The following is a 25,948-nucleotide window of genomic DNA, read 5'->3' on the forward strand; positions in this document are numbered from 1 at the left end:
TGTCTGGAATACATTTTTATGCTACTTTCACTTCAAAAATAGTGTAAAAAAATCTACTAGTTTTTATGTCTCTTATAACAGGTCAAAACTTAAAATAGTAGGTTGAACTGACTTGCAAATTGTTTTAATTTCATGCTGCATTTTTTTTTACAGTGCATTCATTTATTTTTATATGCATTTATTTATATATATATATATATATATATATATATATATATATATATAATTTTTTTTTTTTTTAAGTATGTGATTGAAGTGTTGACTGCATCTGCCAAACTTTATAACCACATACGTTAAAATCTGGTCCTGGGGAAAGCACACAATCTTCTTCACAAGTCTTCTGTATTGTGAGGATAAATTATAGACATGTCATTTCATCATAAAAATATCCGCAGTGTGGTGTGATGAAGCAAAACATCTGAAGAGATGAGCAGGAGAAATACTGTAGGAAAATCCAGCATCAGCATCTATAATAGTTATTTGATCCAAACTATAAGTATAAAAAAAACATAACTTCAGTAACCATGTCTGTGTATTGAGTTAATAGCATTTTTATTACATCAGCTGGGGTTGTAATATAAAAATGTTACTTACAAATATTAGTTTAAAATGACCAGAAGGAGGCAGTAAAGCCTTAATTTGAATTTTATGACCAGTTTTATACATTTTGGTGATGAATTTCTAACTAACTTTGAATAAATAATAAATAGTATATTATTACAAAATAAAACACTTTAAAAGTTGTAAATGTGAGTTTTGTGTCATGCTACTAACATGTTTTAGTTTAAGGTTAAAGATCAGTTGTTGTTTAATTCTTGATTCATTCATTTTGTTAACAGTATATGAGACCTTATATCTTGTCTTGCAATGATGTTTTATGGCCATTTAAAGTCTAAAAGAGAGATAAATATACAGATGTAACTCCTGACACCAGGAACAATCTTCACTTTATTTGATCCAGTAATGATAAAACATTATGTGTACGTCTTTGTTTTAGCTAGAATTTAGCTCAAATGAAAAAGAGTCAATCAGAAACACCAACTGAATCATTTAAAGCCAAAATCATTTGTTGCTGTAAGATTTTATTTCTAAACAAAATCTTACAGCACCAAATGCTTTTGGCCAAATGCTTATGTGAATATGTGGGTTAACGGTGTGAAATGATTATCATACAGGTGAGATAACGTCTGTCGCACTCTCAGCACATGCTGTCAATCAAACCACACATGTTAATCATTCTGTTTGCTTTATAACATTTTACAGCTTTCTAAAGATTAAAGGTTAAAAACTTCAAAAGAAGAGCATTTGCATACACGTCTGTACATGTTAGTTTGAGATCAGGTTTACATTGTAAAAAAGGAAGATGTCTGGAGGTAAAATATTATTCTGATGTGAAAACCACACCCTAAAAATATCTGGGTTATTTTTGACCCAAATATTGGACAGAACACATGCTGGGTTAAAAATGACCCAATTGTTGGGTTGTTGTTATTCAACCATGAGATATAATAACCCAGAAGTAAGTGAAGTAAAACAACCCAGCATTTGGTCAGTTTTAACCCATTGTGTGTTCCGTCCAATATTTACCCATTATGGGTCAAAAATAACCCAGATATTTTTAGAGTGCATGCATTTACAAAAACACTTCGTATGAAAATGATATGACTTGAATAAAGTTTTTTGGTAGAAAATATTTTAATCGAGAGTGATGTCATAATAATTTCAGCTTTACATCAGAAAATTGATGAATGAGTTTATCAGCTGAAGATATCCAGAGGTCAACATGATGATATTCCTGTCTGGTTAATCTGGTTTTTACTGGTTGATCAGCTGGTCTCAACAACAGTGTCCAAATCCCTCTAAAACCAGCCTGCTACACCATCTTAACCAGCTAAAACCAGAAGCATAGATATATTAGAAACCAGTTGCTTGTGATCCAAACACAGTTTAGCTATTTACTGTACAAAAGTCAAGTCAGTAAGTTCACGACCCTAAATATCAAAGTAAACAGAGGAGCAGGTAAAGCAATGCACATCTTTATTCTTTTGCTTGTTATCATTTCTTAAAGATGTTAACCAGACAAATCTAAAGCCCTATATTTTTTATTTATTTTTACATTTTGACACCTGTTTAAACCTTGCTCTGGTTCACGCAGTGTTGCCATATTGAGTTCATTTCCATGGTTTAGTTTCCATAGAAACATGACACACGCTGTAATGTAATGTCTTTGCATTGTCGTCTCTGGTGGACAAATATTTGAAAGTATTATGAATATAAATTATTTTAAAAGTATATAAAGTAAATTAGGGAAAGGCAACAAAAGCATCACACAGAAAGACATCTGTTATTTATTTGACCTGTAACAAAGCGATGAGACTGTAAGTGCTCAAGATTGAACTATTTGTCATAAACAGACTCATGTTTAGTCATCTGAAGCTGTCCAGAATTTATTAAAGTAGTTTATGATGTGATATTAAAAAGGGAGACTGTTTGAAGTGTTGACAGAAAGACTTCACTATTAAAAACACTGTAAAAAAAATCCGTAGAAATTTCAATGTTATTGCAGCTGGGTTGCCGGTAATTTACCGTAGATTTACATTTATGTTATTTACTGGCAAGAGTTTGTTCAAAGTTAAATAAATTTTAAATATTAACAAGTCTTTATCTTTACAGAATAAAACTATACAATAACAGCCTCATGCAAAGCATTCTGGGAACCAGAAATCATCATCAACCTTTTTCTGTTTTTTGCTTCAGATTTTGTTTCCCAGAATGTTTGGCTTGATGCTGTTTTTTTAGTTTTACTCTGTAAAGACAAAGACTTGTAAATGTTTAATGTTCATTTAACTTTGAACAAACTCTTGCCAGTAAATAACATAAATGTAAATCTACGGTAAATTACCGGCAACCCAGCTGCAATTTCTACGGATTTTTTTTACACTGAATCTCTGTAGATATCACAGTACTTTTCCAGTAACTTACTGTAGATTTAAATTGATGTTACTTACTGGGCAACTGTTTGTTCAAAGTTAAATAAACATTAACAAGTCTTTATCTTTACAGAATAAAACTATAAAATAACAACCTCATGCAAATCATTCTAGGAACCAAAATCTGAAGTAAAAAACAGATTAACTTGTAAGGATTTCTGGTTCCCAGAATGCATTTGAATCTACAGTAACTTACTGGGAAACACTTGCATAACTACAGGTATTTTTTACAGTGATAGTGTAATAAAATAATTAACACTTGGATGAATTTTTATAGCCATTTCTTTATTTGTTTGGTAAGTAGCATTTTAACCCTTGTAGGGCTTTACAAATATAAATAATAAACTAGTTCCCAGTCACTTTTACAGTAATGTGAAATACATGAAAATGTGTTGTTCTGTTTTCATGCAATAAAACTTGATTTCAGTATTTTTAAAGACATGTGATCTAACTTAATCTAATAAATAACAAAGGACAATGATTCCCTGTAATTGCTTGAAAAGCAGAAATGTGCTGCAGGTGAAGATGAATAAACTCACATAACTTCATCAGCAGGTGGCGCTCTTTTATACTGAAGTCAGTTCTGGTGGTTTTGCTAAGTTGTGTAATCATTTATATTTACTGTATGTCACGCTCAGCACATATCATGTACATCTCAATATCCTCTTTCACTTGTTGTTTTGTCCTGTATTCATGTAAAATATAGATGTATATTTACAACTTTTGTGTTAATATGCATATATATTTTAAGCCATTTTTTTTAAATATGTTTAAAATTAATATGAACTCTTAGGTACTTTTACTTTACTGAAAGGGTCCCACCCCAGTAATAGCAGGGGTATATATTTTGACCATTCTTTCTGACAGTACATTTTGGGATTTTGGAGGGTTTTAAGGCTGAACATGAGACAGTTGATCACACATTATTACACTTTAGTTATGTCCACAGTTTGTTTGCCAGTAGACATCAACAGACCATCAACAAATCTATTGTTAGCATTGCCATTTTATAAACCGTCTTCAAATGGATCTGATCTCAGAGATGATGATGATGTTTTTATGAATAATAAACCTCCAGTTACTCTTATATGATCATTTGCATTTGTTGCAACAATGAAACTCCCCAGTACAATTCACCCGTCTTTCCTTTTATTTAATCATACATGAAATGAGCTTGACATAAACTTTATCATTCTTTTCATTGCTAATTACTTATGTACAAAAATATATAAGTACATTGAGCACCTGCTTCTGCTTAGCGCTGTATACATAATAAGAGGGAATCAGTTGATGTGTTGACATGTGAGCTGTGGTACAATCTCATATAAAAGACTTTGGGATAAAAGTGAACATCAGAAGCAAATTTAACCTTTTTAGTTTCCTTTTTTTCATAAAACAATCTAACCAATCATGAACTCATTCAAAAATTCATTGATTCATTTCATACCAGTTTAATTGAAGTGTTTTTTGTTGTTTGATCACACATCATATATTGCTAGGATTTGTTAGATTATTGCTTATTAAGTGTGACATTCATTCATATCAAACAGACAGACAGACAGACAGAAGTGCTATGCAGCATCTATTCAGTCATAGAGTCTGAATATTAAATACACACTGACATACAGTACAGTACTGTCTATTATCACTGAAAATAAATAAAAGTGTGAGGCAATCTGAAGGACTGTTGTTGTTGTTTTAGTTGGATGTTGTGCATTACTGTACCAATGTGAATTCCTGTGGGTGGACTTTTCTCTTTGTAAACAGTCCATTTCTGCTATCTTTGCACATACCAGTAAAAATATAAAGGTTAGATGGATGCCAAGAGTTAAAATACAGCCTGTGTGTGATTCAGTTTTAAAACATTACAGCTCTCCATAGACTTTCATTGTAAGTGCATTTCTGTAAACAGTTTTTGTTCGTTTTTTAGTCAAAATTATTTTGTGTTGATTATTGTTGTACTGAACCCTGAACACTGATTCCCTAAAATCATTCACAAATCATTTTTTCACGCATTTTTTTTAGATAATATGTTGGCAGAATCAGATTCAGATTTTGGTTGTTGGGAAGTTGAAATGACAGAAGTATTAGGTCGTGTTCACACTGGACCAAAAAGAAAATCAATATTAGTTCCCAGTTCGCTTAGCGTTCACACTGGTATTTAAAACGGTGAACTGAATCTAAATGCATATGGTTAAAGTCACAACCTGACTGGTCAGCTTTTATGATGTATATTTTGCAGACCATCCAAAACAATGCTGTGTACTACGCTAAACTCTCTCATTGTATGCGTGTATATAAGGGTTTTTTTATTAAAGGGACAATAAATAGGATTTTAAGTATTTTATTAGTCAAAATCAATGTCTTTATTCATAAATATCTCCTCGTTGGTGTCAAATGACCTCTGCCAGTGATCTGACTTTTCTTTGGAAGCTTAGAATTTCTTCTCTTTATTTACATTGAACGCGTAAGTCCAAGAAGGCTTCCATGTCGTTCCGCCATATTGATAAACTATAATAGCAGAGAGGGACAAAAAGCACTAGCCTACCAATGCGTTTCCACAACGCGTTTTCATTCAGAACACGTGAACAAGGAGATCAGCGAGTACATAACAGCTACCATAGTTGCAACACGCATTTGGAAAAGCGAGGCGCTAGAGAGCACTATTCGTTTGAATGCAAAATAAAATTTCACCACTAGATGGGGGAAAATCCTACTTACTGTCCCTTTAACAAAAAACTTGCGAAGAGCTTATAAAATGTTTAAAAGAGTCAAAACAGCACCAGGAATTTTACTGTATACATATTGTGTAGTTTTTGGGCTAACATCTTGTTATCTTTTACTGTTTTTAGTTTGTTTTCATGTCTTTGGTCCGTGTTGTGTTCACATTTCCGTCGAACTTCACCAGAGTGCGTTTGAAAGCAGTGCCTCATCTTTCAAAGAAGCAAAAAAAAACAAAATATGTGTTCAGTGCGTCATGGGAACCTATGTGCATTGCGTGTCATGTCAAAATACATGCCTGCTGCATACACGTTGAAAGGGGTTTATGATAAATGAGTCGCTTGCCTCTTGCAAAACACTTACTTAAAACGCTGATTACACATGAGATTAACTCATTTCCTGACAGCCTTTTTTGAAAAGTTGCCCGCCAGCTTTTTTGAGATTTTCACAAAATGCCTTCCAGGAAAATTTTCTTCTAAAAATATATAAACATACAAATATATCAAATGAAAGAAAATACCCTCTGCTTTCAAACAAACAAACAAACAAGTTTCATCCTATCTATATTTTTCCTCCATTTATAAACTCTTAAATATTAGTATTTTTCTTAAAAAATATTTTTTTTTAACAAAAAGCTAAAATAATTTCATTTTTGTGAAGGAATTTTGTTAGAGATCAGATTCTGAATGATTATCAAAACATACATGTGTAAATTTAATAAATAATTTTTTGCTTCAGTTTTTTTTATAAATTGGGTAAGAGCATCATTCAGTGGATAATCGCGGTATTACAGATAACCATAAAAACTCATCAGGAACTTGTTTTTTCATGCAAATGTTTTCTCTTCAATGACGAGATAACTTATCAATGGCGGGGAAAGAGTTAAGTGAGTATCTAGCAAAAGCGACCATCTCTTTTATCATAAACCCTTACGAAGCGTCTGTAGCAGACATGTATTTTGACATAACGCTCAATGCACATAGATTCACATGAAGCACCGAACACATATTTTGACATGACGATCCACACACATGATGATGTTTTGACGAGTTTCGCATTCGTGCCTCCTCGGAAAAGAAGTCATGAGCCACCACCGTTTGAAAATTTGGTTTATTTGGTGCACACAAAGGTTCGGGTGGCAGCGTCACACTTAAGGCCTGGGTATACTTAACTTTATACGCATATGCAAGGATCAGCATATAGTGCGTGTGGCTCAAATTTTGTCATCGGAACGGTTTGCGAGTATTGTCCTCACACTAGATTTTCTTACCAAGCTTACTTTGTTGTGGTTGTGTAAAAAAATGACCTATACATGGGCAATCGCACCACAGTTTGTGTTGAGTATACCAAATCTGCCACGTGTCAACATTTCATCTGGATTCACACAGAGATCAAATCTCAGGGACCAAAGCTGAAATGATATGATTATCCTCATCAAGATCTGCCATTATATTCAGTTATATGGTGCAAACTATTAACATTTACATAATCTATCTAACTAACTAAATATATCTCTGTTTCATGCATTTACATGAGCATGTTGTTGTCGTTATAGGAGCGCTTGTAACTTTATCTTCTTGTGCGTCTAACATGAGGCATTGTGCTCAGCTGCACAAAACACACTCACACACACACATACATTCATTCACGCTCAGCTGGTCACTTTGTCCATTTGGTCTGTCTAGGTAGTGCACTTTTAAAGGGGAATTTGTCATGTCTCGCTGATCAGTGTGTGTCTGCGTCTCACGGGAGAGTTTGTCCCGGCATTGCTCGTCATTTGTGCTCGGATTGAATGCAAAAATAAAAATGCTGATCGTCTTTCTAAACGTAATACTTTGTTCTCTCTCTTGAAGAAAGTAATGCACACAAAACCATGTATCTATGCAGAAATATTATTATTTACACAAATTTAGAGTTAAACGGCTAGTTTTGTGAGAAGAAAAACGAAGACGTGATTCAAGTTTTCCGTGCAGGATAAAAAGACTCTCTCTTGCATTCAGCACCCAGACGCTCTCCTCTCTTTAATACATTCACTTTCATGCTCATTTCTCTTTGTATGGCACTTTGCATTGTTCTGCATTGTTGTAACTCGAGTATTTCCAGGAACAAAGTTTGACGAGAATCAAAAAAGGTTCATATCTCCGACTCCCTGCGGTACGACCTTTGCTCCCCGCAGCGGGGATTCTGTAGCCGTTCAAAGTCATGTCTGGGGCTTCTCTCTGGGCTGAGGCTCATCGCTCGCTCCGGTTTTATCCTCTCCAGACCTTCATCCTCGTCCTCTTCGTGGCTCAAAATGGCCAGCTCGTTCTCGTAGCAGAAAGAGTTGACGCTGGGCATGGCCAGGTACTTATTTTCCATCATGTCCTTGGCACTGCAGCGAGGGGTGGAGGGCACCTCGTAGGTCTTGTGGAAGTGCGAGTAGTCGACCTTGTATTGGTTCTTCTCCTCGAACAGGATGGGCTCGAACCGATGACCCCACAGGATCTCGCTGGCCAGGTACGAGCTCCGGGCCTGCGCCGTCATGGCGGTTGCCTCCACCATGCCTTCCAATATCACCACGATCTCGAAATCTGCCGTCTCCAGGTCTTGCTTAGCGACTCCAAACAGCGGGCTATCCTCGTCGATTTGATGGAGTATGGTAAGTGGCGAAACGAGGAAGATTCGGTCGAGTCCTTTATCGAAACCGACATTTATGTCCAGCTGGTCGAGCGGGATGTACTCCCCTTCGGCCGTAACGCGAGGTTTGATGAGTTGGGCCCGAACGTGAGCCTCTACGATGTGACTCTTTCGCAGGTTACCCACTCGCCACATCAAACACAGTTTTCCGTCACGCAAGGCGATGACGGCGTTGCGTGAGAACAGAAGAGTCTGCGCTCGCTTCTTGGGCCTTGCCATTTTGGCCATGATTGCGCCGATCATGAAGCAGTCGATGATGCTGCCTACGATCGACTGGAAGACGACGAGAAACACGGCGAGCGGGCACTCTTCCGTCACGCAACGAAAACCATAACCGATGGACGTTTGCGTCTCGATGGAGAACAGGAAGGCGGCGATGAAGCCGTTCACCTGCAGCACGCACGGGGTGAAGTTGTCATCGCCCGCAGGGTTGTCTAGGTCGCCGTGGAGCAGCGCGATAACCCAAAACGCCAATCCAAACGCTAGCCAGGAAACAACGAAGACGAGCGTGAAAACCACGAGCATGTAACGCCAACGGATGTCCACGCAGGTGGTAAATATGTCCGCCAGGTAGCGCTGGGATTTCTCGTCCATATTGGTGAACTGCACGTTACACTGTCCATTTTTCTTCACGAAACGATTGCGACTTTTCCGTCGAGTGTGGATTTTGCCGTTACCGCATCCGTTTATTCCTCCGCCATGCATGGTGGTTAAACGCAGGGCATCTTCCTCCGTCGACACTATACTGTAACGACCAATCCGACCCACGCTCATCCTTGTTGTTCTTTCTCTTTGGGATGATTTAACGGTAAAGCTTAGGGTTTTCCTTCCCTTATTGATTCTTCAGGGTGCTTCACCTGTGAGAGATGTTGGGGTAAATCCAACCTTTGGTTTTCTGAAACCCAAAAAGGAAATACATAAATCAGTCCAGCATGTTCATATCAGTTCAAGATGACATTTGAGTCTCTGCATACAGAAAATGTTCTTACATAACAGCAAGTAATCATTTTTGAGGACGCTTTTATCCAAAGCAATTTGCTGTACACTTATTACAGGAACAATGGGTCTGGAGTAAGCTGAGGTTACCACTTTGCTCAGGTGTATAATAGTTACGGCTCATGTATCGGTATTACACAGAGGATACAAAGACAAGCACACAAATGATGCTCCTCACAAAGAGTTCAGGGAGACATATTGATAAGATGAAGATGTGATACTCCTGATGCTATAAAATGAAAGCACAGACAAATATTTACTTTTCGGTATATGTATAAATTTATAATTGACTTTTTTCCTTTTATTTTTGACAAGGTATTTGTTCCAGAGTTCAGTTTAGCCACCAACCAGACCATTAACTCATTCCCTGCCAGCCATTTTTTGAAAAGTTGTCCGCCAGCATTTTTTGCGATTTTCACAAGTTTCACAAAATGCCTTCCAGGAAAATTTTCTTCTAAAAATATATAAACATACAAATGTATCAAATGAAAGAACAAACCCTCTGCTTTCAAACAAACAATAAACAAACAAACAAAATGGGAGAAAAAAAGTTAAAAACAGATAAGAAGATTTAACGGGTTCTGTCAATGGTCATTGATCAGGCATCGGCTGGGCATCACGTTGACCTCCACGGCAGCCGAAACTGGGTCTGTTTGTCTCAATGTCTTTGAGTTTGAGGACGAGACAGGGAGAGAGAAACAAAATCCTATTAGCTTAGGGGCCGTTCGCATGTAGTGTCACACAGTGTTGTGTTTTAATATATGCTCGGTTCCAGACAGGCTAGCTATTGCGGCATAAGTATATTACCCAGACGAGTTATGTGAATGCTTTGTTCCGTACACGCTAACTATTGTGAGATAAGTACAATTTACTAGACAAATTATGTGAATGCTAAATGTGAATTATAAATTGGGTGCGCAATCTAGTGGATAATTGCGGTATTACAGATGAACATAAAAACTCATCAGGAACACTTTTTCATGCAAATGTTTTCTCTCAATTGACGAGATAACTTGTCTTAAGTTTTAAATAAAATACAGTCTGCTACAATTTAATAGTTTACTATAGTTAATACTAAAGTATACTACAGTATTATTTCATGTGGGTCACACTTATTTTAATATTTAACTTTAACTTATATATTTAATATTTGCAACCTTGTCATACAGTAGAAGTCAACATGAGGTTGTTGTCCACCTATTGAACAGTGAGGGATGAGTCTTACGAATGTGCTTTAAAGGAGCTGTATGCTTTAATTTTTAAGATTTTGGCACCTTATCTGTTTTTGGAACAGAATATAAAATATTGATTTTCTTTAGATACAAATGCTTATAAAATAATTATTATTTCCATTCAGAGCATTGTGAAAGTTTTGGGGTTGTTAGGGTTATGTATATCAGTATATGAAATATAAAATAAAGTTTCTCCTCTATAACATTAGTTTGTTTAGGGATTGCTGGGTGTTGTTTGTATTGCAGGTTTCTCATGTTCTGGGCTTCTACATTATTGATCAGATGTCTGCTTTAAAACTGTGGTACACAACAGAGATGATCTGGTTATCATATCACACGCAGACAGATGAACATCCACAGTCGTGCCTCCAGGGAGACGAATCTTACCCTCCAAAAAACATACGCACCAAAATACAGCTGACGTTAAGAGAATTTTGGGAGTCTGTGTGTTTGCGAATGTTTGTGCACAGATGCTCGAGTTTTAAACACATTAATCAGACACTCAGGAGACCGGGATGTGTATGTGCGTATGTACGAGACATTGACCATGATGGGTGCATTCCCACAATTCTCCAGAGGTTTTAAGTGGGTTAAGGGCGAGGACTGGGAGAAACAGAAAGATATACGAAATACAAAATGAAGGTTATGTATGGTCAGTGCAAATCTAAAAATGGGTGAGAGTCACGCAGAGCTGATCTATAGAGATTTGGAAGGAAACACTTCGGCCTAAAATCTAAATCTAAATTCGACCAGGGCTCGGAAAGCTTTAATGCTTTCTTTGTCCGGCCTGTTTATGCAAATTACAGACACACGACGTAGAAAAACGTCATAAGTGTCGCAACTACGCACGTTACAACCTCTTTTCTTGCAGTTACATGAATGTTTCCCTGGAGAAAAAGCACACAAATTCATTGGCATGCCGCATGTCCATACGTTAAAACTGGTGTCTTCGTAACAAGTCGCATGATTACTTAATTATATCAAACTTGATGTTAAATCCGAAAAATGCTTTTAGTGATGCTTGCCCTTCATTTGTACATTATCAGATTTACTGAGATAGCTGTTATGGTTCATCTTCAAAAGAAAAGACATCTTATTTCAATATATTAGCGGTTACATCATTTCACAAAGGTCTGCTTGTTGGATGAGATACTTGAGCCCATTATTACATAATGACACCGAGTGAATCGTCTGTGTTGTCTTGGGTTTGGAGGGGAGATGGGGTTTACAATTCGTGGAAGAAAAGCATGATACCTGATCCGTATGTACACACAGAGAAACAGTGTTGTATTCTGAGTCTGACATCATTTCATTATTAAAGTTGTCTCAGATAACTCTGCTAGAAAGAGAAAGTTTGTAAACTAACCAGTCTGAAATGTTGCAGTAGTTAACAAGACCTCATTGTATCAACCTGTGTTGCTTTTATCATATAATATATAACACATATAAGACAACAATATAGTTAAGTACATGTTTGCATTATTGTAGACATTGATCCGTTTTTCATCAGGTCAAATTAATAAAAATTATTTTATTCAACTAAATGAATGTCGGCATCTAAAACTTTAATTCAAGTCAGAAATAGCATTTAAAGTCAGTGGTTTAAAATCGCCAGGGTTTACGAAACTGTATAGACCGTTTAAGCAGTAACAACATAAACAAGCGGCTGTCGCGGTCCGCACGTAACTTCCGGTAAGCTCCGCTAAGAATTCACTGTAAAAAATTTCCCTGTAAAATAACAGTAAAGAGCTGGCAGCAGAGACGCCAGCAGTATACTGTTATTTTTACGGTATTTATACGTAAAATGACTTTACGGTAGTAGTCTGTAAACCAGAAAAACTGTATTGTTCTGTATTTATATAATTTACAGTAAAGAGCTGGCAGCAGAGACGCCAGCAGTATACCGTTATTTTTACAGTATTCATATGTAAAATTAATTTACGGTAGTAGTCTGTAAACCAGAAATACAGAATACTTCTGTAGTCACACTGTTAAATGATTTCACAGTCTAATACAGTAAAAAATAAATGCATCTTCTGTGATTTATTTAGAAACTAAAATAATATTGTTTAGGTTTAAAGTAACAACCTAAACAATATTATTGTAATTTCCAAATAATCACAGAAATATGCAGCATTTTTTAAATAACATAAATTTAGTCTCTAAAAATTCTTCATTGATATTTAAAATATCAGTCTCCAATGAACTTGCCCAATGAATTCCCAGGGCTAAAGACAACTGCTTAAGATATGCATTATTGTGAATATTATGCAAAATAAGCAACAAAAACTTCCAAATCAAACACCTTTATTTCAAAGAGAAATGTCAATGTCAACATGAATACAAAAAAGGAAAGAAAATAAATCCTGTTGGACAATGCTGAAAAAGCTTTCTAGTAGTAAACAGAAACAGTAGTTTCTTGCTTTAGACTATGGCAATAAACGTACGTTCTTAAATTGCTCGTCAGAGACTGCCCCTAATCCTAACCGAATGTGAAGGGCATAACCTATAGTTTACTTTTTGAAAACATACCTAAGGCCATTTTGAAACTATTATAGTACAGTAGAACATTTTGTCAGGATGTATCAATAATAAGCATAAAAAACATTTAGGATGAAACCGTATAGGCACATGTGCCACGCAAGCTAGACTTGCAGGTTACCTCTTAAAATTGTCCTGTGAGGTAGGTTTGTGTTTTTACATCTTAGTTCTTGTGGATCCAGAAGAGACGATCATCACTTTAGTAGCCGCTGTTCCTCTCTGCAGCATTATTCCAGTGCTGCCACTGTCAAAGAACAAAAAACAATCATACTCATAAATAAACTAAACAATCACGAATGTAAAGTATAAACTCCAAGCGAATGCTTATAAAGTTAAAAATACCAGTATAATTGTGGCAATGCCAGACTGTCAAAAAAATGAGAGAAAGATTATATACTCACCGATCTATATGAAGTTCCATTAAAAAGTCAAGGAGATTCTTCAGTAGCATGGCCACGTGTGTATTTAACTGCAGAAGACGACTTCTGGACGATCACACCTTTCGTCTTAGAGACAATCTTGTCTGATGATTTTGGCATTTGTTCCTCTCTCTTGATTTATATCAATGAAGTGCCTAAATCAAAAGCAATTAATTGTTTTTTTTGTCTTTCGTCATTGCACAAATTGAGTGGATTTAAAGGAATAGTCTACCCTTTTGCCATATTAAACTATGTTATTACCTCAACCTAGACAAATTAATACATACCTATCTTTTTTCAATGCGTGCACTGTACAACATGTTGTGAATGTGTTAGCATTTAGCCTAGCCCCATTCATTCCTATGGTACCAAACAGGGAAGCCACCAAACACTTCCGTGTTTTCCTTATTTAAAGACTGTTACATGAGGAGTTATACCAGTAAGCATGGTGCCACAAAAAAAAACTTTTTTTTGGTACCATAGGAATGAATGGGGCTAGGCTAAATGCTAACACATTCACAACACGCTGTACAGTGCACGCATTGAAAAAAGATAGGTATGTATTAATTCGTCTAGGTTGAGGTAATAACATAGTTTAATATGGCAAAAGGGTAGACTATTCCTTTCATGACATCAAATGGAATTATAATAAAGTCTATACCCTGTGTGTGTGTGTGTGTGTGTGTGTGTGTGTGTGTGTGTGTGTGTGTGTGTGTGTGTGTGTGCGTGCGTGCGTGCGTGCGTGCGTGCGTGTAGGTGTTGAGGCTTGAAATGTACAGTACTAATTCCATTTTATGCATAAAATACAAACACATTAATTTAATTGTATATATCTATATAATGATGGCAGGGATTGAAGGGGTTTACCTCTGAATGAATTCCAGAGGGCAGGCTGTCTCATCTTGATACTGAAGGCTGAAAATGTAGTAGGTTGCAAACATAGCAGCAAGTCCAATTGCAAATGTTGGTGTGATGCCCTCAGAGCCCTTAAAGGTGATCATCCAACCCTTAATTGTGACTTGCCTTGTTGCACTTGAAACTTAACAACATGGAAATACTTGTTACCTTGTGTAAACATATGTAAACTCAAGATGAATGGATAAAATATACAATGTGTCTATCAATGAATCTAAATTAAATGTATATTACCAGGTATCAGGCGAGGACTTTCAGGAAGACTGAGAGTTGTCTCAACGTCAGCTGCAGTGGCAGATACCTGAAGGGAACAAATACATTATCCTTACCATAATACGATTTTTAAGAAGAACATTTATAAAAAGGACAATAATTAGTAAACACTAGGTGGAATGTAACCAAGACATGATCGAGGTACCTACAATCAAACTTCTAAATAGATTTGACATTCAAAATTTAAAGGGTAACAATTTATCTTTTTAACTCCATGTTGTCACACGTAGCTTACATGCAGCCTTCTTTGAGCCAAAAAAATATTTACACCTCTCTTTTTACATATGTAGTAGTACTCCCACAAACTAGTACACACATTGCATTCACAAAGAGTCCAGAAAGACAATATTTTCACACCAATTTGGCGTTTAAAAAGAAAAATGCAAAGCCTTGACTATTCAACTTTAACCAAACTACAATTAGCTTTATTTTCTTGTTAACTGTTTGTAAAACACTTTTCATTAAAAGTCGACACAAACAAAATAAAACTCACCAAAACCATCTTGGATAGTCGATGTTCAAATAATCCTATGGTTTGGTTAAAGTAAATTTTTTAATAAGTGTTGTTTCTCAAATTCAGAAGTAGCCTACGGCTAACTTTACCAAAATTAAACAAAATACCACTCAAAAGTAATATTGTTTTGGCTATTCAAATCTAAGCCTCACTGTTCAATGACACGTTTAAATCCCTAGCAAGAGAAGCTTTTATCAGTTGATATCAAGCATTTTTGGCAATATGAATAAGATTTGAATTACCGTTTCATTTGTAGATGCAAGACCCGATGAATTTGATGAAGAACACTTGAGAATGTGCAGCACGTCATCTAAATTGTACGTCCTCTTCTGGAAAATCTCCAATCCAAATAATGGTTCCCGAAATTCCATCCAGGGGTTAATGACAAATTACTTCTGTATTTTTTTAAAGAAAATTGACCAAAAGCAAAAGGCTAGCCTCAATTTATAAAACTAATATTGCTTCTGACCGTGCTCCAAATTCCCCAGTCAACATGCATTTTTGAGAAAATACTGTATTGTCCTGTAATTTAAAACATCAACTTACTGTTGACTTGTTGCTCCAATTTAAGCAGCCCACAATGCATTGCTAATTACAGTACTAAACTGTTTAACATGAAAACAGTATTTTAGTGTTGAAAATTGGCTGTAAATTTACGGCAATTGCTTACAGTGTAAATAACAACAAAGTTCTAACGTAGTTTATTTATATAACAAGCAAAAAAACAATACATAGATTACCTAGGAAACCAAAACATTTGTAATTTTCGAGGAGGCATTTGTTCAAGAGATCAGTTTAGCAACTAGTCAGACCATTAAAAAAACAAAACCGGAAGTTAAGTTCGGATCCAGACGTGTATCACGTGCGTCCGATGAAACCGTCTATACAGGAGGACTTTAATGTGAACCTGACTACATCAGTTTACACCAGTACTTAATTGATCTCTAACAAAATTCCTTCACAAAAAAGCAATTATTTCAGCTTTTTGCTTTTTTTTAAAGAAAAATACCCATATTTAAGAGTTTATAAGCAGAGATAAAAATATAAAAATGATGAAACTTTTTTCCTGGTTTGTTTGTTTGTTTGTTTATTGTTTGTTTGAAAGAAGATTTCAGATTTCTCCTGTTCTTTCATTTGATATATTTGTATGTTTATATATTTTTAAAATGAAGAGAGAACAGGATACGCACATCCAAAAGTCTTGACCAGGTGCCAGATCAAAAATGAATCAAAGAACAGAAAAAGATCTGCACACTGTAAAAAGTCCCTTTATTTTAAGTAGTTAAAACTGCAACGTTTCGGTCAAAGACCGTGTTTGCCTGACGAAGGTCTTTGACCGAAACGTTGCAGTTTTAACTACTTAAAATAAAGGGACTTTTTACAGTGTGCAGATCTTTTTCTGTTCTTTTATATATTTTTAAAAGAAAATTTTCCTGGAAGGCATTTTGTGAAACTTTTGTGAAAGTAAAAAAAACCTGGCGGGCAACTTTCCAAAAAAATGGCTGGCGTAGAATGAGTTAAATAAAATATCTGACAGGATCAGATTCTGGCCTAATATTAATATCATGGTCTATAAAGCTACTTATTTATATTAGTCGTATAAGAACAATTATAGTGAACAAAACTAAAATCTAGTGAACTAGATTCTACAGGAAAATGCTATTTTTCAACAGAACAGTAAAATACTGTAAAAATGGACATCCTTGCTTCCTAAACTCAAGGCTACTGGTTTTCCAAATGAAAAGAGTTCATTTCAAGGGTATAAATATGGTAACATACGGTTAAATATAGGGTAGCTGTTAATTAACGGTAGTAGAACTGTAAATTAACAGTAGATTGGTGGCAACTTAGCTGCCAATAGTTTACCGTTATACTACAGCACATTTTGTTTTTACAGTATAAGCATGCACATGATTTCTCCCCACTGTGACAAACCTGCTGTTTGTTATGTTTAAATTCACAGTTTATTTAATTCAGGTTGCTGTGTGCTCAATGAATTATTGAATAATCAACAGTATTGAATTGCTTATTTTAATGCAGAAGAGCACAGCAGGTGAGATTCAGAGGAGACAGAATGAAGTTTCGTCACGTCAGCTGACATCGTCTTGAATTTTAATGCCAATTTCCAACTAGTCTGCAAAAATCTAAATATTTTCATAAGAATATGACATGTTTAGATTAATGCTTACATCCAGTCAGTCTGTTATCGATTCACATAACTGCACTTCAAGCAGTTATTATTTTAACAATATTTTAAAAACACTTTATATATTTAGCTTATGGGATAAGCAAACATTTTTGTAGTAAGATTAATAGATGTAAGCAGTTGCTATTTAAAAGTTAACTCAATGAGTGTCAATGAATGTAAAAATGTTTAGAACAAGTAAAACTACTCTCTTATAAAAATCATTTTTTGTCATAACTACATGTTTTATGCATTGATTACCTGGTCAATACCATGGTTTTTAGTACAGTAAACTATACAGTCTTAAAATGGCTGGGTTATTTTTGACCCATAATGGGTAAATATTGGACAGAACACAGTGCTGGGTTAATAATTGACCCAATGCTGGGTTATTTTTACCCAACTGCTGGGTTATTATACCCCATGGTTGCATAACATCAACCCAACATTGGGTCATTTTAACCCAGCACGTGTTCTGTCCAATATTTACCCATTATTGGTAAAAAAATAACCCAGCCATTTTTAGAGTGCATGGTTTTTGAAGCAAAGCCATGGTTCTTTTACTGTAGTAAATCTATAGTTAATTTTTATAAGGAGTGTCCATGATTAAATAAAGGTTTTAATGAAGTTTAACCTGTTCACAGTTTTACCTCTAAAAGTGTGACTCTGGATTAAATGGGAGGATAAAATTGATCAGTTTTGAGCCAGTAGGGGTCAGAGGAGGACTCATCCTGTAATAGGGCAGGGTTCTCAAAATGGGGGGGGGGGGGCACACACGCGCACATGCACACACACTGACTAAACTCCATCACCTTCTTTTCTGATCTTATTGAAGTGCTTCTTTAAAGCAACACTATGTAGTTTCCATGTAAAAATGACTTACAGCTCCCCCATGTGGTTGAAAAGCGCAACAGTGCCTGGTATCAGACACTCTTCTGCAGGCAGGGGGAGGGGCGGGGCTGTGTTTCCTACCCTCCACCGGCACTTTCAGAGAGTGCTTGTAGCAGCTAGGAGGTTGCTCAGGTTGCAGCAACTGTACAATTTGTCCAGTTAAAAGTTGTTCTATCACTGAAATAATTTTAGAGACATTATTTAAAGGTAAAAAAAACTACGTAGTGTTGCTTTAACAAGATTTACTTGGCTGGTATTATGGGCACATTGGAGACATTTTTTTAAATACATAATGTTTTGGGTTAGTCTGTAGTCTAGATGTATGTGAAGTCTATGTTTTCATTTATGGGTGTGTATGGTGAGATACATGGAAATTATTTTTTCTAATTCTAAAAATACAAAATGTTTTATTTTAGGGTTGGCGCTATATGATCATGTCTTACACATGTTGAACATTTATCATCTTCATTCTGTCCATTTTGAATGCATACTTCATGTTGTTCGTTCTTTGCTCAAAAATCTGTTTAGCGCTTTTAAAACACACTTGTATTGTAAGAGCTGTCTGGACTCCTGCAACCTCTTTGTGGTTCACATGCACAACTTTCTGCTCAGTATCAGGTCATTAAATTCAGGTCAGAATGATTCATCTCAGCACACTGAAAAATGCTTTAGAGGCTAAAAAATTTTATGAATCTGATCATATTATATATATATATATTCACTTTCATTTAATCATTATTGTTTATATTTATTAACATATTAATTCTTTACCCACAGTATTTAAGACTTCTTAAATGCATCGCCAGTGCCAATCCACATGTCTACAGTTATATAAAGGTAATCCTGTAATATAAAATATATTAAATAAGAGAAAATAAGTTTTAAAGGAAAGTTTCTTACCTTGTGTTATGTAAATGGTCCTTTCCCTGTATGAGTGTGTGTGTGTATGTGTGTGTCTGGTGTGTTATCCAAACTGAAGCATTTGACGAGAGCCCGGGGTGCAGCTCGGGTTGAGGGTCCGGTGCGCGGCCATCTCTACCTCACAAACACACACTGTCCATATCAAAATCATATCCTCATACCCACTCGCCCTGGGTCTCGTCCCACTTCATAACCACTGTATTCCAAATAAGCGAATGAGAAACACGGGTAAACGCTCCAAATGTTCCTCTATTGAATGAGGAAGAAGTTCTGTTTAAAAGAAAAATAAAGATCATCACCTGATCTTGTCATGGACAAAAAGTCATCATGTTAAGTTCTCTTCTCCTTGTGGATGAATGACTAAACAGTCTTCTCCCAAAAACACATCAGATCTCCTTTATGCACCTGCTTGCTTCATATTTGCCATCAGATCTTTGCTATGAGCACTGCACTTTTCTCCTCTCTCTCTTTCTCTCTCTCTCTCTCTCAGTCACTCCTCCCTCTCTTTCATTCCCTCCTACGGTTCAAGCGTTCCAGCGTTTTGTCACTTGATGCTCATATGGACACACGCAGAGCATTACTTTCTCCTTAGCACAGGTTGAAGAGGATCTAATATATTAATGAAATGAGCATATACTGTATGTGATCTCACTCATGCATTAGGAGGGTCAATTTAAGTTTTTGCTTTCAGAAAGTTTAATGTTCATGTCTTGATGATATCGATGAGTTTATGGCATCTGCTGAAGTAAATGAAAATGTGAGTGATATACTTGCCCATTCAAAACCCCGAGGTGTTGGTAGGATGTTTGCAAATCCCAAGTGTCAGCAATAAGTATCTATCACGACTGCAGATAATGCATTCTCTCTAGCTGTTATTTTTGTGAGGAGAAAAAGACTAAATTTATCTGGATCTGACAGATGCATTGATACTTACAAACCTCAGCGATTCTGTTTTTATCCACAGAACTGTGAAGATGTCACTTTTCATTAAAACTGTGTATGTGTGTGTGTGTCTGATGGGCAGGTTCTGAACACTTGAAGTATCCATGGTGATTGGCGCGCCGTCAAGGATTTGAAGCAATTTTAGGTGTTTCCTGGAGAGAGATGGGGTCTCCATGGTGATCTTAAGCTTGGCTTTGAACACTGTCATCTAAAAATGAATTTGAGAGTGAAAAATAGACAAAACTCTGAAGTGTAACAGGTTTTACCAAAATCTATTGTTAACTTTAAAAAATACTCAATCAATAGGCTACTTTTGTGGTCATAAATAGACTGATATGGGTTTGAATCAACATTAGGGTGGATAAATCAAGAACTATTGGTGAACTATTGGTTACACTTTTGTATGAGGACCGTTTTATCATTTTAGTATAGGTGCTACTAATTTTGAAGCACAAAAAACGTCATCCAGCGTTCCCAAGAAAGGGTAATAAATGCTAAAATATTAGTCTCACGAGAAATCGTACATATTTTACAAATCGGCTAATTCAAATCAATTCATACAAACTATCGTGCAAAATTGTACAATTCTCATGAAAAAACAAGAATGAATCCCAACCCCGCACCTAACCCCTACGTCACAGGGGTCAAGGCAAATCCTACCAAAACTTTTGAATCTGGTCGTATGAATTAATATGAATTGGCCAACTCGTAAAATAAGTATGATTCTCGTGAGATAGCGTTGAAAAATAAACATATTTAAAACTTGCTTCCGGCCAGATAAACTCAACCGGTTGGGTTGTAATTTAACCTATGCTGAGTTGTTTTAATCCATGGTTTGTGCCAAATATGAAGATTTTCTGGGTTATTTTAACTCAGCGGCTGGGTTTGTCCTTTTTTGACCAAATGCTGGGTTGAAAATAACTCAGTATTTTGAGTCTAAAGTGTTATCGAACCATTACTGTACTTAAAAATCTACTTGTCACTACTGCTTTCATGAAGTGTAAACACGAAAGATTCCAATAGAGAAGTGTTATTGTGGGTGGGATATGTGCACTGTAAAAATATTGGGTTGGTTTAACCCATGGTTGGGTAACAATGACCAAACATACTGTAGGTCTATTTATAACCCAATAGTTGGTTTTGTCTAATGCTTACCCAACCATGGGTTAGATGGTGAGATGTGCTTTCATGCTAAGAAAACCATCTCTCCAAACCACACTTTGAATGTGTACTAGACTAGTTCGTCCATTTGCAAACACCTTTAATTATGACACTCAAAAGTTTACTCAGCATCTCTCTCTCTCTCTCTCTCTCTCTCTCTCTTGCGCGCTCACACACACACACACACACACACACACACACACACACACACACACACACACACACACACACACACACAGTATCCTCTGCACTGTCTTTGCTTTTTGAGATGTAGGAAGGATTCTTTTCCTCCCACATGCGGATTATTGTTCAGAGAATCTCTCTCTTTTTCTCTCTTTCTGTCTCTCTATTTCTTTCTGTTTCTTTTAATTTGTTTCAGTTTAATTTAAAGTATTTTATTGGCATGATTGTGTATAGTTGCAATAAAAGCATTAAATAAAACATGTAAGTTAATGAGTAATGACTTTCTCTCTCTTTCTTTAGTATCATCTTATTTCTTCTCGTCTCTTTTCTGAACTCTTTGTCTTGTACATTATTTTCACACCTTGTTGTTGGTCATCTGCGTTGTGTTGTCTGTGTGCGTGATGGTTTTGTTCTGATAGAGATGAAGGTAGACTTCAGTGAGTAAGTGTTATATTGTCTGTGAGGAACATTTATGGCTCTTTCATAGCTCACTGCTTTAAAGGCACTGCGTTTTTTGTGTTTTTTAAATACCAGACAGATATCACTGACATCACACTTATCTTTGCGACAGCATTCAAACTGGAAAAAAGATAAGGGGGGGCACACTTTTTTTTAAACCTATAGGCCTACAAATAGACTTTGGTTAGCTAATCTGTCTTGCAGATTTTGAAGAAAGGGATGACATCATTTCATTACTCTTTATTTATTATTATTTTTAATACCTAATCCTTTATTTTGTTAATTTGATCACACATACCATCATATGTTTTAGTGTTTAGCTAAACAAGTGAGCACAGTAATGCAAATGTTTTTTGTTTCCTGAACGTTTCTTTGTGTTTTCTGTGTGAGGTTAAAGAGAGAGACAGGTGGGGTTAAAGTTGATGTTGAGGTGAGTCTGTCGACAGCAGTAAGATCAGAGCTGACAGCAACAGGGATCTAATGGCCGATAGGTTTTCACACCCGCGGAGTCGTAATGACAAGCAGATATCAGCGCTAAACACCTTTTGATTGACACAGACCCACACGAACCCACACACACACGAACACACACACTAGATTCACTCGCTATGATGCCCGCAAAGGTGAATCTCATTTCACCCTTAGATCAATAGGAAGTATAGACCAGACCACATTCTATTAATAGCTTCAATTTTAATATTTATTTATTTATTTAACAGCCTTTGTGAACCAAAATTAACTTCTGATATACTTAAGCATAGAATCAATAACAACAGAGTCCCTCTAAAGCACTTGTCTCCAACATGGTGCCCGTGGGCACCAAGTTGCCCGTATTGAATCTATAGCCGTTTCTCAAAACCAAGTACGCCGAACTCGGACTTGTGTCCTTCGTAGTTCGAACTTGCAAGTTCAGACTCGGAAGAACAAACTCCTGACGCGAAATGCATTCTGGGAAACTTCGCTGTCATAAGTCCACACAAGTCTCCTCTGATGCATCCTCGATAAAATGGGCGGATCAAGAACACATCCGGGGATTTTATGTGAACTTGGGCTTGATGCGAACTTTGAATTGGAACAGTACTTGGGCCGCGACTGATGACGTTTCACAAGTCCACAAGAACACAAGTACAGACAAGAACGCATATTGAGAAACGGCTCCTGAGTTGCCCACCAAAGCACATTTTATTAATTTATAATAAAATAAAATAAAATCAACAAGTAAAACAAAAATGTTTTAAGTAGACTATATCAAAAAAGTAGCACTCCAGATTATTTTACCCATTATGGTAGCCCTTGCTCACAAAAAGGTTGGCGACCTCTGCTCTAGAGTAGATTATTTTGTAATAACAAGCAATAAATAACCAGTACATTACCTTCAAATCATCAACAATCATAGCTAAAGCATATCAACCATAATGAGTAAACGTTACTGTGTAAAATATAATGTGTGCATGCATATGACCGACCCTTAATGTTGAAATATGGTTGAAATAATGTCAGTTCTTGTTTCAACATTGAAACAACATTGATACAACAGTTAATGCTAAACACTTGCAAACGGTTAATAAAATGCTTTAAAATCAACGTTAAAGGAACAGTATGTAGGATTGTGGTCAAAACTGGTACTGCAATCTCACAACTGGTTGCCAATACACACAATGACAACATCAACATCAGTTGAGGGATGCAACTCCACTTTTTCAATGACAATATCCTGGCCAGACCACTGTTGTCAGTGATATAAGTATTTGAAATGAACATGATTTCTTAATGTCTAGTGACATATCAGGGCCATTTTAGGATTCATTGATATACATTTCTTACATACTGTTCCTTTAAAATTTGGTTAAAATAATGTCAGTTGTTTGTTCAAAATTGATTCAATTTGCAGGTAATTCAACCTTGATTCAACCTTGATTCAACAGTGAATAAACGTTGAAATGCCGGCTGGGACAGATCTTTGAATTCTTGCCTGGCTGCCAAATTTGCACAGCGGTGATCCATGCTCACTAGTTGCGTTTCCATTAACCTTTTAATTGCGCAATTGAAAATGCGGCTATTTTGCAAAACTCCCATATATTGCCAAAAACTTTTTACGCTCACATGAGGTGTTTTTTTAGACAATTGACAAGGTGTATTTCGCAAAACTGCAATTGAAACAGTTTATTCGCATTTTCAGGTCACCTGATAAGTCACATAATTATTATTTAAAGATGACGTGGTATGTACTAAAACCTCCCAGAAACACCTCAGTACGTGTTTGCTTCCAAGTATGAGAGGCTTTCCTTGGCATTAATGTTTGAATAATACTCTTACTTCTCCTCCGGTTTAAAATAAAGCCTAGTGCGGTGAATGTGATATTAGGAAACCTACCAACATCAGTCGATGTGATGTTGGAAACGGCTTATTAATGACTTGGGGGCGGCATTCCCCCCAAGTACCGTGGCCTAGTAATTGTGTAATATTACTGTAAAATGAATGTTATTCGTATTCGTATTTAACCTTTTTCAATGAATTATATTAAGCACAATAAACAAACTTTGTGATTTCTATAGCTAGAAAAGCAGAATGTAAGACATTGTGAATTCATGCTGTAATACCCACACACATTGTAACACACAGGTCAGTGTTTGCTGCTTTTTGTAGCTTTGCGATGTGATGCACTCCGGCGGCTCCTGGGGCCGAATCTTTTCTCTGATTGGACGGATCTCAGTGAGTGTGCCAGGCCTGTGCCAGCCCCAGAGCATCATGGGAATATACCGGCGAGTGTCCTCTTTTTCTCTTTCCCACCTGTTTGTCCTGTAGTGTGCTCTTGACTGTATACTTCAGAAGGTTTTGGGCACTGGAAACTAATTTTAGCCTACTTAACATTTTTGTGCCTTTTTCACACTTATTAAGATAGTTGTGTGTGTCATAGAGATAAACTGAGAGAGTGATGTGTGTCTTTGAGTGTTCTTGTGTGTGTCTGATGCTATTTGGAGCTGCTGGTTAGAGGCTCTTAGGGAGTTTAATCCATCTGCCAGTGGATCCCAGTTTAGGCCAAACACACACACACATACACACACACACACACACACACACACACATGAACACGCTTACGCACGTACACACGTGCAAAATTTGTTTTCATGCACTAAATATATATAAAAAAAACATCTTTAGTACTTCTTAAAGGTACAATTTGTAAGATATTTGCAGTAAAATATCCAAAAACCACTTGTCCGGTGTTATATATTTTGTCCAGCTGATTACTAACAATATCTCTAATGGGGCGGCAGTGGCCTAGTGGTTCATGTAGGTTGTCTGCAAACCGGAAGGTTGGTGGTTCAATCCCCGGCACCACCGGACCAAGTGTCGAGGTGTCCTTGAGCAAGACACCTAACCCCAGCTGCTCCCGACGAGCTGGATGGCGCCTTGCATGGCTGACACCGCCGTCGGTGTATGAATGTGTGAGTGAATGGGTGAATGTGAGGCTAATTGTAAAGCGCTTTGGATGGCCATAGGTCGGTTAAAAGCGCTATATAAATGCAGTCCATTTTACCATTTTTTTTTTTACCATGTTTTCAACTACTTGTAAATTATGAGAAAACTGCTGCCGTAAACAGTGACACGGGGCAGTGCAGTCGCCTGTAAATGACGTTAATATCTACGTTACCCTTTGTTACCGCCTTTACTGACGTAAAAAGCACATGACAATAGTGTCGTGGAAAAATGCGAAAGTAATAGCGTCTGTCGGGCCACTCGCTTTTTTTATGGTAAGTTTGTTCATCTGAACACTTAATTCTCAAAATCAAAAGACAACATTTATAAAACTTGATTACTCTACCTCAGTGGTTCTCAAACTGGGGGCCGCGAGATGGTGCCAGAGGGACCCCAGTTTTATGACATTTTATAAAATACATTCATTTAGCATAAATTTTGTGTAATTA

At 36.4% G+C, this 25,948-nt stretch overlaps 1 protein-coding gene across 1 annotated transcript; it reads right to left on the reverse strand.

The window, feature by feature from the left end:
- Positions 1-4,126: 4,126 nt before the first annotated feature.
- Positions 4,127-19,691, reverse strand: kcnj12a (potassium inwardly rectifying channel subfamily J member 12a). The gene is made up of 2 exons (XM_065258849.2): positions 19,254-19,691; positions 4,127-9,282 (listed from the first exon to the last, which is right to left on the reverse strand). The coding sequence occupies exon 2, from the start codon at positions 9,159-9,161 to the stop codon at positions 7,845-7,847; it is 1,317 nt and encodes a 438-aa protein (XP_065114921.1). The 5' UTR covers positions 9,162-9,282; positions 19,254-19,691; the 3' UTR covers positions 4,127-7,844.
- Between the last annotated feature and the right edge of the window lie 6,257 nt (positions 19,692-25,948).

This window comes from Paramisgurnus dabryanus, chromosome 22 (genome assembly GCF_030506205.2).
Source record: "Paramisgurnus dabryanus chromosome 22, PD_genome_1.1, whole genome shotgun sequence".
Lineage (NCBI taxonomy): Eukaryota > Metazoa > Chordata > Actinopteri > Cypriniformes > Cobitidae > Paramisgurnus > Paramisgurnus dabryanus.